At 39.2% G+C, this 13,750-nt stretch overlaps 1 protein-coding gene across 1 annotated transcript in view; it reads left to right on the top strand.

Moving 5' to 3' along the window:
• The window catches only part of TMEM135 (transmembrane protein 135), a 189,484-nt gene extending 176,865 nt beyond the window's left edge, over positions 1–12,619 (top strand). Inside the window, exons 11-15 of the mRNA XM_009881247.1 lie at positions 6,167–6,230; positions 6,936–7,012; positions 8,657–8,755; positions 10,332–10,399; positions 11,916–12,619. Coding sequence (XP_009879549.1) covers positions 6,167–6,230; positions 6,936–7,012; positions 8,657–8,755; positions 10,332–10,399; positions 11,916–12,048 — 441 coding nt within the window. The 3' untranslated portion in view covers positions 12,049–12,619. The remainder of the gene's footprint in view (positions 1–6,166; positions 6,231–6,935; positions 7,013–8,656; positions 8,756–10,331; positions 10,400–11,915) is intronic.
• Positions 12,620–13,750: the final 1,131 nt, after the last annotated feature.

Raw genomic sequence — 13,750 nt, 5'->3', positions numbered from 1 at the left:
TAGGGAAATGGCTCTTAGCAGAGTTTTCTTTGCTTACTTATGTTTATTATAATGTCCTGCGTATACTCTACTGTTTTCTACCTCTGTTATTATTTGAGGTCTTCTTATGGAAGAGAAATGTTACAATATTGGGCATTGATTGTAAGATGTAATACTTTCTGTGACTCTGTAAAACACCTGTAAGTGTGACATGGATTCACTTGATTGATGTAATGAGCTAAATAGAAAGATTTTGTGCACTACTTATTGCTGTTTGGTGCACGTTATAAGCCTAAATCCTTCAGTTCAGCACTTCTTAGTAAGCTACTAATAAAAATGAAATCATGGATATATTTGAGTGTTTCCAGTTGGAATTTAAGTGTTTCCTAATGCAGTGTTCCTCACCCATCAGAGTAACCTTTCCTACAGCTGGGTAAAAATGTCAAACATACCATACTGTTGTTGGTTCCCCTGTTTTGGGCTTTGTTCATAACTGCTGGTTTTAGGACTTTCTTTTTATATAATGGTACCTGGTATCGTAATCATCTCATTTTTTTGGAAGAGCAGGGCTATATACTTCACACTAGGATACCTCTTCATTTTCGGTGCGAATATATGCTCGTCTTAATTTTGACATTTTAACTGCACCAAATTCACGGTGTATTTCCATTTCTGCCTACCTCACACACCTTTCAGTAGGCATTTTCATCACATGATCCGAAAAGACTGGGTTGTTAGCTTTTCAGTATGTAGAATTTACATACCTTTAAGAGTAGCAGAGGAAGAAGTGGGAATTTTTCATTCATAGCTACTGGATCATTGGATGACACAATATATTTTCTTCTACTTGATTCTCATAAACCACTTCTTGAGTAGCAGGCAGAGTAATTGCTTCGGGAAAAGTTTATTGCTGGATGTTTAACCACAATAAAATTTTATGAGATTTATGATGCATTGTAAAGTCCTGTGGGAGGCAAAAACGTTTTTGAGTTTCTTGAGTTTGAAAGGTTGCTCAATCAAACTTTTTAGCAGTGCCTGTTGTGATAGGACAAGGGGTAATGGTTTTAAACTAAAAGAGGGTAGATTTAGACTAGATATAAGGAAAAAAATTTTTACAATGGGGGTGGTGAAACACTGGCACAGGTTTCCCAGAGAGCTGGTAGATGCTTCACCTGTGGAAATATTCCAGGTCAGGTTAGACGGGGCTCTGAGTTGAAGATGTCCCTGCTTATTGCAGGGGGGTTGGACTAGATGACCTTTAAAGGTCCCTTCCAACCCAAACTGTTCCATGATTCTATGAAATCCTCTGTCAGTTATCCCTGTAACTGGAATTGTCTCGGTGTCCCTGAGTGTCTCCCGGAAAATTAATTACAGAAACCATGAGCATTGGGTGCCTGCTCTATTTGCCAATAGTGAGTGCACAGAGATTTTTCAGATAAGGCATCTTCCAACAAAAAAAATGGATAGATCTTATTCAGAATGATTAGAGAAGTTCAGCCATAGGGTAAGAATAATGATAGGAAGCTGTGGAGGAAGTTATAAAAAACTGGGGAGAAGAGTTTGGAAAGAAAAACTCAGTGTGGTTTTGTGACATGGTATAAAAAAGCAGATCTGTATCCAAGGTGGAATAGTAAGAAAAAATCATTGGAACCCACGTTATCCTTTCTCAGTAGCTCTGCACATAGTCTCCCTTCCAGTTTTGCCCTCTCTCTTGCTGCAGGCATCACTCAGCCTCCAGTTTGGTTGAGGGAAAGTATGTGAGCATGTGCCAAGCCACCAGGGTCAATTTCTAATTCTCACACTTTCTGAAATTTATTTTTTGTGGACTTTTTCCTCCTTTAGTGCTTTCTCCAGACATTTGAGGGTAGAAGTGCTCTATTTTTCCACCGCATTACTTTCCTCTATATACCCACTTGTGGTTAAAAGCCAGTCAGTAACCTGGAAATGAAGTCATCAGTATTATTTCGAAGAATAGAATTTTGGAGCTGAAGAGAAACAGAGTTTGTTCATTGGGTCTTTCAGGTATTCGTAGCAATTAAAGGAGAGTTTGCCTTTAAAAATTAAATAAAAAAACTAAATTAGAACAATTTTAAAACATTCAATTAAAGTCAACTTTGCTGGCCATACCAAGCTGTGTGGTGAGGTAGACATGCTGGAGGGGAGGGATGCCATCCAGAGGGACCTGGACAGGCTGGAGAGGTGGGCCTGTGCAAACCTCATGAAGTTCAATAAGGCCAAGTGCAAGGTCCTGAATGTGGGCTGAGGTGATCCCAAGCACAAATACAGGCTGGGCACAAAACAGATTGAAAGCAGCTCTGAGGAGAAGGACTTTTGATGTTGGTGGATGAGAAGCTCAACATGAGCTGGCAATGTGCGCTCACAGCGCAGAAAGCCAACCGCATCCTGGGTTGCATCAAAAGCGGTGTGGCCAGCAGGTCAAGGGAGGTGATTCTGCCGCTCTGCTCTGGGGAAACCCCACCTGGAGTGCTGTATCCAGCTCTGTGGTCCCCAACATAAGAAGGACATGGACCTGTTGGAGCGGGTCTAGAGGAGGCCACAAAGATCATGAGAGGGCTGGAGCACCTCTGTAATGAAGGCAGGTCAGAGAGTTGGGGCTGTTCAGCCTGGAGAAGAAAAGGCTCCGGGGAGACCTTATTGTGGCCTTCCAGTATCTGAAGGGGGCCTACAAGAAAGCTGGAGAGGGACTTTTTACAAGGGCATGTAGTGATAGGACGAGGGGGAATGGCTTCAAACTGAAAGAGGGGAGATTTAGAATAGATACCAGGAAGAAAGTTTTTACTGTGAGGGTGGTGAGGCACTGGCACATGTTGCCCAGAGAGGTTGTGGCTGCCCCATCCCTGGAGGTGTTCAAGGCCAGGCTGGACAGTGTTTAGAGCAACCTGGTCTGGTGGGAGTTGTCCCTGCCCATGGCAGGGGGTTGGACTAGATGATCTTTAAGGTCCCTTCCAACCTAAACCATTCTATGATTCTATGAGAGTAAATTGTCTATGATTTTATTACCTTTGCTATTTTTATGGGGGAATCAGGAAAAAAGAGTCTTGAGTTTGAAGATGGGTGTGCATTTTACATAGTGTCTGCAGAGTGGGTTTTAAACTGCTCAATGTAAAAAATAAGTACTTCTGTAGATGTTTTTTATTTTCCTTTTTCCAAATTGGTGGTTTCTTACCACAAAATCTTTCTTTTCTCTAGGGCTTCATTCGGATGTTCAGCATCGGTTACCTGATCCAGTGTTGCCTTCGGATTCCATCCACCTTCCGTCACCTGTTTACAGAACCATCCCGGCTACTTTCCCTCTTTTACAACAAGGAAAATTTCCAGCTTGGAGCTTTTCTGGGATCTTTTGTTAGTATATACAAAGTAAGCTTATAACATACAGAAATGACGAATGCCATGTTTTTTATTTCACTTTTCAGAATATCATGAAGAGCTGGGAAGTCTAACCACTTAATATTACTGATAGTGTTTGCTACAGCATGTCACTGACAAATTCTATAGTATTGGAGTAATCAAATTGCAAATAGAAAACGAGTCTTCCATTCCATGTGTTTTTTCTGTCATTTCTGAATGAACCAGATGGATTTTGCAGAACGGTATCAAGATCAGGAGATAAGGAGAACTTCAGAGAAAGTGAATTCAGATTTCAAAGGGACTTGCTGCTACACAAAAACATTTTAGTGCAGACGCAAGTAGTGACTGCAGGAGCAGCAGTGTTGCCAGAGAAAAGCCATTTGCAGATTTTTTTTGGCTCAAATATCTGGAATTCTTACTTGACACTAAATAGCAGATCGCAGAACATATATCATGTGCAGCTGAGGAGACATTGCACTTACCACTTGGAAATTTGCCCTTCTACACCTTCATAAGCTGACAGACTGTGGACTGATACGCGTTTGTACAGCATTGTTGGAGTTAATCAAGTTACGTTTATTTATGCCAAAAGAGAATGTGACCAAGCACACACCCAAGGGGAGAATAGATTGTATAGTGCAGCACTCAAGTGGCTTTTGCACTTTTATGTTCTTAATCACACGTGTCATTTTTCAACAGCTATGTTACTTGTTTTGCGGAGTTAAGATAATTCTGTATTATTCAGGGTAAACGTTGCTTACTGAAAATTAAAAAAACAAGTGTTATTTGTAAGCAAAGCCCCATTTCACTTGATTTGCAATCAGATTAGGACAAGAATTTTAAGGTTACAGAGTTTCAAATTTGTAATGGCAACGTGCAAATGGGTTGTTCAGAGTTTATGTGAAAATTAAATATTTGCTCAAACTTTAGGAAAAGAGCCTTTAGAGAAAAACGTATTTAAATTGCAAAAACTCAAATGATTTTGATTTATTTTAATAGCTCCAATTGCAATGTGTAATTTAGTTCTTTAGATATTCATTTTATGAGTGACATACTCTGACCTTTATTTATAGTTTATTAAATATGCACTTTCTGTTATTGTTTGTGTTCCATAACTTGCCTAGATTTGGGTTGCATTATATTTTTCTTCCAGTTTGAAATAAGCATGTAGGGCAGCAGAGATTCTAGTCACTCCAAAAGACTGGATCACAGCCCAAAAAAATGAAATGCTTGATGTATTTTGAACCCAAAGGAATTGCATTATGGACTGCTTTTAAAAAAAGTCTATCTTGTCCCTAAAAGCAGTCTGAAGTGCCATTGTAGGATTGTAGTACTATTAATATTTTGTGTTCCCCTTACTGTTAATTAATGTCAGCAAACATGGTTGTGCAGAAAAAAAGTTGGCCATTGTAGCCTGGTTTAATTTTTGAATTTATTTTATTTATTTAATTCATTTTTTAAATTAGTTTACAAGTTTGAGTAGTGATGTTGACTGACATAATTGCAATATATCAATGGCTTTGCAAGGAATTTATTTATGTGCGCTATGAAATAGCTAGTGAGACCACATCTGTGGTACTGTGTCCATTTTTGGACACATATTACTTAATTTCTTCTTTTAATTTTAATGTCTTTTTCAAGGGTGGGTTCACCTGATGGCTGGGTCATACGACATGCAAGGAGAAGCTGGGATAACTGGTTTTCATGCTGGAGTAAAAAGGTTCAGGGGAGATTTCATTGCTACCTACACCTCTTGGAGGTGTGCGGTGATAGAATTAAACACAATGGATACAAGCTCAAGTACAGGATATTCCAAAGAGATATAATGAAACATGTTCTCATGTGAGGGTGTCCAAAAATAGGAACAGGTTGCCCGGGTAAGGCTGTGTAGTCTCCATCCATGGAGATACTCAGAACTCCACTGAACAAGTTCCTGAGCAACCTGCTCTAATTAGACCAGCTTCAGGCTGGAGGTTGGAGCAGATGATCTCCAGAGGTCCCCTGCAACATGAGTTATTCTTTGATTCCATGAAAAGCACGCATTAGATGGATTGAGAGCCAGACACGTATCTCAAAGCCGACATCAGCAGGCTGTCACACTGAATTATATCATGTTGTCTCAGTGCCATCAGCACTGGATTGGGCCTTACCAAGCAGATCTCAAACCATTTCAAAGCAAACAGAAATTTACCAGGGATAAAATTTGGAGACCAAGTATGGATTTCCAAAACAGTTGAAAAGACAATGCAGAGGATGTGGCAGATGTGGAACAATTTGGATCATTTGGTAACCTGCAGTCATCCAAATGAAGTATATTTGAATGCAGTCTAAGCCACAGTTACTTACATCCATTCTGGCCTAAACAGCTGTGTAGTGTTGTCTGTGTCAGCAAACAGGTTATTATGTGTTTCACTGTATGCTGTTCTAATGTTTTAGATTAATTTGTTTTCCTGGTTCCAGAATTTATTGGGTGTGTGGCAGAATCTCAAGGTGTTCGGTGTGTAGTAGAAAACAGACTTTATCAGGGTCTAGACAACTACAGCAAATGAAGATGATGCGAATTCAAAATTAGCTTTAGAATTAGATTGGTATTCAAATTAGACTGGTCTGCTCTCTGATTTTTTTGAAAAAAACAGTAGTGGTGAATTGTTAATTAAAACACTGAAATGTTTCAGATACTATGGATTATAGGTTTTATCACGCTACACTCTTAATTCACACTGTGTGCTATATTACGAGTTTCCAGAGGAATATCTCCAGTCTGTATCTTCTGAAAGAGAAATAACGAGGGCTAATCCTGCGCTCTGTTCACCACCAGGGTACGAGTTGCTTCCTGCGTTGGGTACGAAACCTAGATGATGAGCTTCACGCACTTGTAGCTGGTGAGTCCATGACAAGAAGTTTATGTTGCCTCTGTTGGGACTTTGCAAATATTTCTCTTGTCTGTCCTCCCGTTCCCTTTTCAGACTTCTGTGATGAAAATAGGACTGTGTACATCAAGGTTGTGTCAAAGTGACAGGGGGGTTTCAAGTAGCTTCAAATAAAGAGTCAAAACTAAAATTGTAAGGCAAATTCAATCAAATGGTGTGGGGTTTTGTGGTCAGCTTCAAGGACAGTATATTATTGTATGCGCAAATGTAAACTTGTCCTTTATTTTCCAACTGTAGAGATGTGAGGTTCAGATACTGTCTTTTCCATACGTGACAGAATACACATTTGGAAGGGTGGGCTCCACTGGATCCGAAGAAGGACCCTTTTGCCATGACATTTGTGTGGTGTCCCAGGCCCTTCCCCGCGGTTTGTGCACCTATCATGCATTGCAGCCTGAGAGGCCTTTGTGGGATGAGGGGGGAAGTTTAATACCGTGTTCCTGAGCACTGAACTACAGATTTCCTTCAGGGTTTCAAAATTCTTTTTTTTTTTTTCTTTTAATGCCGTAAACCATAGTTTGATGGGCAGCACAGGAACATCACTGAACTTTGTTGTAGCAACAGAAAGCACGACCTTGTGCGGTGTTGAGCTGACGTACTGCAACAGCAACAATAAGTCACCGTCTTAACAATACTTTTGTTTTCTAATTGTTGCAGGGTGCCTAGCAGGAATTTCTATGATGTTTTACAAAAGTACTACTATCTCTATGTATCTGGTGTCCAAATTAGTAGAGGTAAGATGTTACCCTCGAAGCAGAGTTCTGTATTTCATCTGTTTTTTCAAAGCCGAGAAAGAAAATGAACTTCACAGGCTTTGTCAGACAATTCCAGTGTAACACAAAGTTGTGTGGCGGTCGTGTGTTTCAGTAGGTGTGTGCCAAGAGGCAGTGCTGTTCTGTGGTTATTTCTTTCTTATTTTCCTTTCTATGACTCATTTTCAAAGTCCTTTATCCACTGGTGTCCATGTATATTCTCCATGATTTTTTTTAATCTCCTGATAGCCTTTTGCTTTGTAGCTTTTGCAGATTTTTTAAATCTGAAAGTTCCAAGAATGTCTATTCTGCCAGAAACATAAATCAAAACTATTCCTTAATTGCAGATTTATTGCCAAAAGCTACAGCTTAACTTCCTGCCTTTGTTCCCTAATTTTGGCATTCAGCAGTCCAAGATAACTCAAAATAGCTTAGGTTTTAGTCTATAGCTGGAGTTGTTTGTCGATATACTTCAACTGATTGAATTCCCAGCTTTGCAACGAACTTCGTTCTAATTACTGTTTTGCAGACTTGAATTACTTCTATGAACTTGTTAAAATTAGGAGCTCAGGAAAAAATAAAAAAGTTTGTAGAGTTTGAATATGTTGATTATACTTTGCTAAGTGGCTTTTGCTTTCTTACTGTGATTTTTCCATAAAATCGGGACTTAGTCATGGTTATTTCCCCAACAGTACTGCTGGAATAAGTTAAGACTGTTCTCTTATTATGCATCATCCCCGAATCACAAAGCTTTCTCCTGCAGCCCTCGAGGGCCTCATTCCCGGGTGATATTTATCCACCTCCATTGCCACAGCAGAATTCATTTAAAAGAATATAAAAAGAAGGAACTTTTTTTTCTTTAAAGGATAAAATTAAACATAAAAAGGGAAGATATACTCGGTTATTCTTGCTCCTTGTAATCCTAGATCAAGCTCTGAAGGTAGTTCGCATATGGGTTATATAAAACCATCTCTGAGTTATCCATATTGACTTTTAGAACACCAGCTGTAAAAAAAACAGTATTATCTTGTATTGTGGCTGGTTTTCTCTGGACTTTGAGACATTGTGGCTGCAGCGAAATAAGAAATGAGCTATGTGTTCTTTCTTTCTTTCTTTCTTTCTTTTTTTTTTTTAAACTACTTTTATCATCTTACGCAAGCCAAGGGTAACTGACCAGAGAGGCGTGTGCTGCTTTGGAAGGTCAAGCTGTGCTCAGGAAAATAAACTTTACATGTTTTCTCAGAAAGAAAAGTATGTGATTTCAAGCTGTTTAAGAACAGTGAATATTCACTTTGTTGGAATAGTAATTGCATTGTTCTTTTGCTTTTTTAAAATGGAGAATTTAACATAGCAAACTTTCCCTTTTTTATCTTTAAGATCTGTGTTACCCTTTTAACACCCAAGCTGTTGCGAGGTCCTGTTCTATGCATTTAAAGCCCCTTATTCTATTGATCTTGGATAACTTCTATAAGCTAGCTCAATCAATGCCATGTCTGTGCACATAAACAAAGATACATGAGCATAGCTTAGTAATGTTGACAGGGTTTTCTGAAAAGGTAAAGTAAGTAAAAAGCTACGTGCTACTTTTACTTAGTTTCATTCAGCATTTTTTATTTATTTTTATAGACTATGTACTTCAAAGGCATTGAAGCAGGGAAGGTTCCCTATTTTCCTCATGCAGACAGCATCATCTATGCCATTTCCACGTCGATATGCTTTCAGGCAGTAAGTATGTTGTCTTCTAACAGAGGTTCTTTTAGTTTAAGTCAAATGTTGAATGAAATGAGGAGTGCAGGAATACAGTGATACGGAAAAGGTGGTGTGACGTAGTGATTCCAGCAAGATGCTGTGAATCGGGGCTCCTGCGTCCTGCTTTTGAGTGTCACTGTGGGAACATCATTTCTAGAACTCCAATTTCTCATACGCTTATATCATACATACAAAGCATTGAATTCTTTGGAAAGGATCTTGAAATGCATTGACCCAAAAGATGAACATAAATGTGTGGATTTTCGTAAGCGTATGAAAGGACAGTTCCTCAAGGAGACAAACAGTATATTGTAATTTTTATTTATTTATTTATTTATTAATCAACTGGAAGTTTTCACTTTCAGCTAACCTGAATTAAAGTTGCTTATTTGAAAAAATCTGCAAAAATGACAAGGAAACCTGAAGTTTTACATTCGAAACAAGCTGTAGTTATCGTCTTTGGCACTTCCCAAGTCAATTATGTACCTTCACCCTCAGTCCTTTTATCAGTGGCATCAGCTAGAAAAGCTCCTTTTCAGTGATACCCAAATTACTTCTCTACTACATCTCTCCATTTCTAGACCTTCTGCTGAAACATCCCACCGAGTGTCTTCTGGACCTCCATAACTATGTGTATTTTTTGTATCCCTCTATAAAAAGAATATTAAATGACCCTAAAAAGAGTCTTCTGCTGTCTTGTGCTTAACACAACAGTTCCACTCCTCCTCCTCATTGCTCCCCTATATTTGGGAATACCTCTTATTCGAGGATCAAAGCGAACTCATATTTTAGTGCTTGGGATGTGCCTGAAGGTCTGCAGCATTGACATCTCCAAAATACTCTTGGCAAGGACCATCGTATGGGGCTAACAGAAATAAAGTTCCCATGAGATAAGAGGAGAGGGTTTTTTTCATTACTTAATAACTAATTGGAAAAGGGATCCAAGACTAGAAATCAATTGCTAGGTTTAGGAGGGAGGAAGGAGAGGGAAATTAGCAAAGGGATCTATGCTGAGATGTTTGTTACTCACTATACTCATAAGTGACCCAGAAAAGTAATGGAATAGAGAGTAGACAAGGATTTTGGTTATGTAACACTATTTAAGGTATGTAACATGAAATCTAAAGATGACTACAAGAAATAGCAGATCACAAAACTCAGAGTGAGCGGGGGATAAAATAGTAGGTATATTTGGCATCCACAAGTGCAAAGTCATGTACGTAGGAATAATAAGGATTATTGTTGCTTTCTCTGCAATGAGATCTAAGTTAATTACCCCACTTTTGAGAGACAGCAGCCTGGGAATACCAGTCCGTGCTGGTGGGGGTCGTACAGAGCATCCAATTCAGCTGTGAGACGTTTGTCTGCTGACGGCGCAGGACATGGGCAGGTGATCACAGCTGCTTTCAGTCCATGAATCATGAGATGATTTTTAAAAAATTAAATGTGTATTTCCGTAACTATCCTTTCACTGCTTTTGGCAACATAATGTCGTGGATGAAGCTTTTGCCTTTTGCTGTCAGCTGGCTCTGACAGAACACTCTCCTTGCAGGCTGTCATGGAAGTTCAGAACCTGAGACCTTCGTACTGGAAATTTCTTTTACGACTAACAAACGGCAGGTATGTCATCAGGGGTATGTTAGGGCTTGTCTAAACGCATCGTCGGCCACATCCAGCTTTCTGTGTCAACAGCAGCGCCGTAGGAGCACACACGGGCTAATTGCCTGAGTATTTACTTTGCTTTTCAAATGGTTTCCAGTCCACTGGAAGTTCTTTGCTGCTGAAGCGATGTTGCTAGGTTTAGTCTGATGGCAGGAGCAAAGACTTACATCTAGTTAAGACTGTTTAGCAGGTGAGTGTTTTACTGGAAGGCTTTTTTCTTTAGTTCAGTGGGAAGGTGGAATGCTTTCTGATTTCAGTGGAATATGAAAACTCCAGTAAACAGCTCTACAGGGTGAAGAAATCACTTAGTATGTACAGTGATTGACAACATGGTATTACTACGTGTTTAAAAGCATTACTAGAAATGTCAGAGTATTTCCTAAGAATACTCTGAAGATTCAGTAGTTCAATTGGGAAAGGAATTTTTTGTCTTGGAAAACTAATAAAAAATTTTCACTGGTTGTAACCATAAATTTACACTCTAATATCTCACTGAATATTTTTTCTCTTATTTGCTGTGGGGATCTAAAACGCTTCCCTTTTAAAATAGATTTTGCTGTAACTGCTTTTTAAAAATCCAGTTTAGTGAAGGGTGCACTATGATACTGATGCTGTACGTGGCAGAAACAAGGCATCCAAATCTTAATGCAGATCAGCTTATGAATGAGTTTATAAAAGGTAACATTTGTCGTGACAGTGAGCTCTCCAGACTATAAAAATAGAAGCGAAATCCGAGGCCAGTCCCTGGAGCATGTTGACCCTACGCTCCCCATGGCACAGTACACTCTTAGCGGGACACGAGGTGACGGAACGCGTTGCTGGAGGCAGTGGGAAGCTTTCCTTGGGACGCCTGGAGGCAGTCTGCAGGCAACCTCGGAGGCCACACAAACATGACCCGGGGGGTGATGTCAGTGCAGATGTCCAATTTTGGCTGCATTTTCCCCTCTTGTGCTAATCCTGAGATTGCTTTAGTTGAAAGAGAGGAGGGAAAAGAAATTCGATTCTGCTCATTTATTTTATCTGAAGTAAATCTCTGTAACAGTCATTTTGACACTCTCTCCATAGAGTGATGTTTCACAGGTCAGTCACTCAACAATTTTGAAGATTTAAGAGACTGAACGAGACTATAACACCCATAAAATTGTTATTTGGACTCGAGCAGGCATGGCCAGCGTTTGGGAGGCTGGGGTGAGAAAGAAGAGTGGTATATTCTGGTTTGACTTTTTTTGTGAAATTAAAAGCAGAAGGGGACTCTCTCCCCTTTTCCACAAGTTGTGTTGTAGAAAATGTATCTACACACAGCACTATTATTGACAGATTTGTCAAAGATTTGGGTAGTCTTTCATGAAATGAAATAATTTTAATAATTTTAGACATAAATTAATATTTTATTCATAGAATAAATTTTAGTAATTTTACTTTTTCAAAAGAAATGTAGTAATCTGGTCATTCTCTCATGTCTCTTCTTTTTCAGGTTTGCTCTTATGAACAGGAAGGTTTTAGATGTATTTGGTACTGAAGCATCTAAGAACTTCAAGGATTTCACACCTAAGCTTGACCCAAGATACACTGTTGTACCACCAGAGCTACCGCTGGAGCTGTCTTGAAAACGATAGTGTATCTTGTCATTGAATGTGATCAGCGTTTTGTCCTGAAAAGTTAATGAACTGAACAGTCGTATCAATGGAGGAGGGCTTGGGCTCCACTTCAGTATTATTTCAATGAGAAATGCTTTTTACCAATCAAAAATACTGAAGCTTTGCAGGAAGGTGTGGCTTAGTGATTAAGCCCCTTCTGTACACGGAAAATATTTCTGGATTACTGTAGTTGGTTGACAGTATGGTAGATTCCTGAATGAATTAAACAAATGAGTAATATATTTAGAGAAGAGAAGTAAAATATAAAGATGCATAATAATTTCAAAAATTCTGTAGTTCATACCAGTAGAATACTTCTTGGTGAAACTAAAAGTAATTCTTAATTTACAAAGCAAAACAAATGGCATAGTTTAGGTCCAAAATTTTACCTGATCTTAAAACTATTGCAGTTGCGTGAGAATGCCTCTCCTTGGCTTCCCAAATTGCATCACAGATTTATCTCAAAAGAGCCACCGCCCACTCATTATTTAAAGTTACAGTACTTTTACACACCTACGGTTGCAAACTAAGGCATTCCTTTGGAAAAGAAAATGTGTATTGATTGAGAAATCACATTCCAGGGCTGTAAATCCCACTGCCAATGCGGATAACGGAGAAGGAAAATGAGAAGGCGGTAGCGGTGGCTGCTGCGCCGTGAGGAGCGGTGGGGTGTGGTGGGCGGCATCTGCCAAGTGGAAAATGACAAAACCGGCAGAGGAAGGAATGAAACGTTCCAACCTCTGAGATGGTGCTGGAAACAGCGGACAGTTACAAAAATAAAAAAAAAGCCGAGAACAAAACAAAACAAAACAAAAATCCCCCAAAAATATCCTGAAATGAAATGTTTATTTTTCAAGGGCTTGAGATTGTCGCTTTAGATGGCACCGAGTTTTTTGGGAAGTGGCAACGCCAGCCAGCATTGCCAGCCTTTTTTTTAAAGAGAGCTGACCCCCGAGGTGAGACTGTTACAAGAGCACACTTCCAACGATCGTATTAATAGTATTTTTTCCTTTACTTGTGAAGAGGGGTTTTTCCGTCGGTCCATCAGACAGCCACAACGGGGACACTTCCATTAAATTTAATATGGTACTCAACGCAAATAACTACCTAAGCAGATTCCATCTCATTTTGACCCTGCGTATTCCTGCACATGATAGTTTGTGTTCTAAAGCCAGAGCTTGATGTGCTGATTGCTTTTTTTGCTTTTGGGGGCTTTTTTTTTTGGTTAGAATCCATTCAGGTGGGGCTGAATGATGTTTGTTACCCTAGAACTTAATGAAAAGATGAACTATATTCACATTCAACTGAAAAGAGACGGGCTAAGCCAGGGAATGGAAATTGCAGTAGGTTGCATGTATTTTAAAAAGAAAAAAGAAGACGAAATCAGTGTTTTATTGGAAGTCTTTGTCAGATGATATGAATTGGATTAATTAACAGAATCTTTGTCTTGTAACACTGTAACGCTACCCCAGCCTTAAGCATATTTTAATTCCCATTAGTTTAATTTCTTATTGCTGGATATACGGTGATTTTTATCAGATTTACAGAAATGTCATGAAAATTGTACCAATCTGTGCACAAAATCTGCTTCTTCATCAGCTACTGTAACAGTGATGCTTTGTCACTGTTCCTAAAGGTGCTTCATCCTTTAAAACAGCCGTTGTCCGAGTTA

Source organism: Charadrius vociferus, unplaced genomic scaffold, assembly GCF_000708025.1.
Source record: "Charadrius vociferus isolate BGI_N301 unplaced genomic scaffold, ASM70802v2 scaffold1, whole genome shotgun sequence".
NCBI lineage: Eukaryota > Metazoa > Chordata > Aves > Charadriiformes > Charadriidae > Charadrius > Charadrius vociferus.
This window is presented reverse-complemented; position numbering and strand designations above follow the sequence as displayed.